Consider the following 3,880-nt stretch of genomic DNA (forward strand, 5'->3'; position numbering starts at 1 on the left):
CATTTTCCTAGAATTGGATGAACAGCTCAAAGCCTTGATCTACACTGCAGTTGATCTCCAGAATTGCTTCTTGATTTGCTCAAAAACTCCTCCTCAACCTTCAATCCAAAACCCAGATCACGAATCTGACGTTCCAAGGTGGAATCAGTTTCTTAGAAGCCCTCTAAAATGCCTGACAACACGTCTAGCAAAATTACAATGGAAGATCAAAAGTCAAAATCGCTGATCCGGAACTCTCTTTTCTCTTTTTGGTTCGTTCCTTTTATTCATTGCACAAATACAAGCGTGTTCTAATCCGTGTCCCTCAACACGGGCCGTGTTGGACTCCAATTGACAGAATGAACTGAATCGAGCATGGCTGTGTTCTTGCCCGTGTTAACCAACACAGGTCATGCTCTAGGGCGTGGTACCCTTGGAAAACGTGTTGCTTCAAAGTGTTTAAGCTACACAGCCTGGAATTTTTGCACGGGCTCCAACACAGGCCGTGTTGACTTTCCAAAAGTCAACCCAAGGTCAAAAGCTTCTGATTTCATCCATTTTCGCCCGAAATTGATCTAAAATTGCTAAAGCACTGATGATGGTCCTATAAAATCTCCTGAAACACGAAAGGACACGAAACACGAGTGATCTTGGAATAAAAATACAATAAATGCTAAAAAAAGGCGCGGTAATATGCCAGCAAATATGCGTAAAACTTTGCAGCTCATATCACCCCATACTCAGGCTTTTGCTTGTCCTCAAGCAATTAACAATTCAACCTCAAAAAACCGCAGTCAGCAAATCCTCAAAGTTCATGCCCCTAGGCCACAACAGATAACACATCTTAAAAGAAACTCAATCATAAGTCAAGCTGCAAATCATTAGTAGAGAATGGAGATAATATCAATGCATGAATAAAAAATAACAACTCAATAACAGACATCAAAAACCAATTCCTCATAGGGATCACTCAAGTCACTCAAAGTGTGTATAAGGTGAGAAACAAATTCCTCAAAGCAAATGCAAAAAACCTGCTTACCATAAGCTCGCTCATAAATCCTATCTCTGCTACTGCAAATAAATGAATACCAAAATCAAAGGGTCTTTACCAGGGTTGTAACGGGGCTAAGGTAAAGGTATGGAGATTTGGGAAAGAGGTGTGAAAATGCTAGAAATTCTTGCAATAAACAAACATGTATGCTCAAAGGATTAAATGCCCAAAAAATTAAAACCATATTCACTAAAATCCTTAATTTGTAGAATAATGCTCGAAAATGCTCTAAGTCCAATACAGGGATAAAGAAATAAAAAATTTTGTTGTTTTTTTTAACTAGCAGCTTATAAGGGAACTGCTGCATACAACTAGTAAAATAAAGAAAAAATACAGTTTGGATTGAAGGGAGCCTTTAAAATATCAAAAGGACTTAGTGAGTTTACCAACATAGCAAATGGCATTTTAATCCCAAATAAGAGAAAGCAAATCATAAAAATTCCAGCATAAAGATAAAAGAAAGATAAATGAAAGGCTAAGTAAAGTGTGAAATGGTGTAAAATGAAGAAAATGGTAAAAGCTCAAACATGACTAACTAATGGAAACACAAAGGGTAGGCTTTTGCTCAAGTGTGGTGAATTCTAAGTTGGCCAAATGATCTCATGGTATTCACAAATTTATGTAACCTCGACAAGCATTACAAAGCAAGTTCTAGAAGCAAAGCCAAGTACAATGCACACTCAAACAAGAAATATAAAGAGCATATGTATAATGAATGCTCAACTGGCTTAAAATCTCACATTTGAAGTGTGTTCATTAGTTGCAATTGGTTCTCAACATCATAAATTGAGTCATCACTTAAGAAACACATGCATATGACATAATCAACATTCTAAGTTAAAATTCGACAACTCAAGAAATAATTAAGTAACACGGATTTAACCCGGTAGAGTTAATGTGTTAAACACCATTAATTGTTTTCCAAGGATAATAAACAACATTGAAAAGTAATTGAAATTCTATAAATCAAATTGTCAATTAGCTCAAAAATAGCATACTTAAGTTTATAAAGGCATAGTATCCTAACATCCTAACACTATATATCATCAGCAATAGCAATTTCAGAAACATCTAAAAATCATAAGAAAGAGAAAAGAACATACGGTTTACCCACACCTACACCACACTTGAAGAACACACTATCCTTAGTGTAAAATGAAGTGGGTACCCCACATGGGATGTGCAAATAAGAGAAGCAGAAATAATAAAATCCAAGTACATAACATGTATAAAAAATAAAGTAAATAGATGCACAAAATAAAAGAAGATCTATGGAAGACTGCCATGATCACTCGCCGAAGCTGGTGGAGTGAAAATTTTATGCATCCTTGGCAAGAGCTAAAATTGAAAGATATAGAAATAATAGAAATTGAAAATAAAAATTAAATAAAATATAAAAACCAAAACTAGGAAAATATTCTAAAATTAAAGATTCAAGTATCAAAAACACAAAATAAAAGTTAGGGTGCCTCTAAAAAGCGCTTTTTTTTGTTTCGAGTCATTTAGCTGGACTCGATGACCATTCTCTGCATGTGCGGGTTTGACGTATGTCAGCAATCCTCAATGCACTCGCTTTTTAGTACTTTCTTAGAGAGGGCAATGTCATTTCCCTCACCTCTACTGTCAAGTCTGCTCCTAGAGTGACAAGCAACCTGTTATCCTCATCCATATGTGCATAATCGAGGTGCTATGGAAGCTCTTTCAAATTGAGGACTGGTGGTTCCTCAAGTGATGGCCTCAACTTTTGCACACCTATACTGTCAATCACAATAAACTCATCAGTATTATTGCTTGGCTCGTTTGCTAACAGAAACTCAAGCTGCTCTAAAACTTCCTCATTTGACAGCTCATGCTCATTTCCCCTTGGCAAAGTAACTTGTAGAGGGTCTTCAACTAATACTTCCTGTAACTGTGTCTCAATAGCATCGTCAAATACATTAATAGCATAAACAACATTATCATGATCTAATGACTGTCTTATGGAATTATTCAAGTCAAAGGTGACAGTCTCATCTCCTACCCTAAGTTTTAACTTTCCATCATAAAAATCTATCATTGCCCTAGATGTTGCAAGAAAATGTCTACCTAGAATCAAGGGTACACTACTCTCATCGTCCATGTCTAAGATCACAAAATAAACAGGTAATAAAAATTTATTTACTTTTACAAGCACATTCTCTACAATACTCCTAAGATACTTAACAGACTTATCAACTAACTGTATACTCATCCTAGTGGGTTTAGTCTCTCCCAGCCCTAACTTTGCAAATAGGCTGTGTGACATTACATTATTACTAGCCCCTAAATCAGCTAAAGCATCATCAATAGATAAGTTAACTATAACACAGGAAATAGTAAAGTTTCCTGAATCATGTCGCTTCTCCGGTAACTTGTTCTGGAAAATTATAGAACATTCCTCATTTAGTGTCACGCACGCCAAGTCCTTAAACTTCATTTTGTTGCTAAAAATCTCCTTTTAAGAACTTCGCATACCTAGCCATCTGTGAAATAGCATCAACAAAAGGTAAATCTATATGCAGTTGTTTAAAAATATCAAGAAATTTACCAAACTGCTGCTCGACTTGCGCCTGCTTCAAATTGGCAGGGTATAGAATTTTGGGCTGGTATTCCCTCACTCGAATCTCCTTTGCCTCTTCCTTTTCTAGTTCCTTTGCGTTGGTAGCTTCAACTTCCCTGCTTGAATCTACCTGCACATTAACATCATTATTAGAAACAGAGGAAGAACTAGGAATATACTTACTTGACTGCAACGTGATTGCATTCACATGCTCTCTCGAGTTGGACTCTGTAGTGCTAGATAGAGTCCCTAGCTGTCTCTTAGCCTTCATC

General features: G+C 36.4%; 1 protein-coding gene across 1 annotated transcript; it reads right to left on the minus strand.

Moving 5' to 3' along the window:
- Nucleotides 1-2,717: 2,717 nt before the first annotated feature.
- LOC125369548 lies at nt 2,718-3,485 on the minus strand. Its single transcript, XM_048372319.1, has one exon. It carries the CDS (start codon nt 3,483-3,485, stop codon nt 2,718-2,720), a length of 768 nt encoding a protein of 255 aa, XP_048228276.1.
- Nucleotides 3,486-3,880: the final 395 nt, after the last annotated feature.

The sequence above is a fragment of the Ricinus communis genome, chromosome 3, assembly GCF_019578655.1.
Source record: "Ricinus communis isolate WT05 ecotype wild-type chromosome 3, ASM1957865v1, whole genome shotgun sequence".
NCBI classification, from domain to species: Eukaryota; Viridiplantae; Streptophyta; class Magnoliopsida; order Malpighiales; family Euphorbiaceae; genus Ricinus; species Ricinus communis.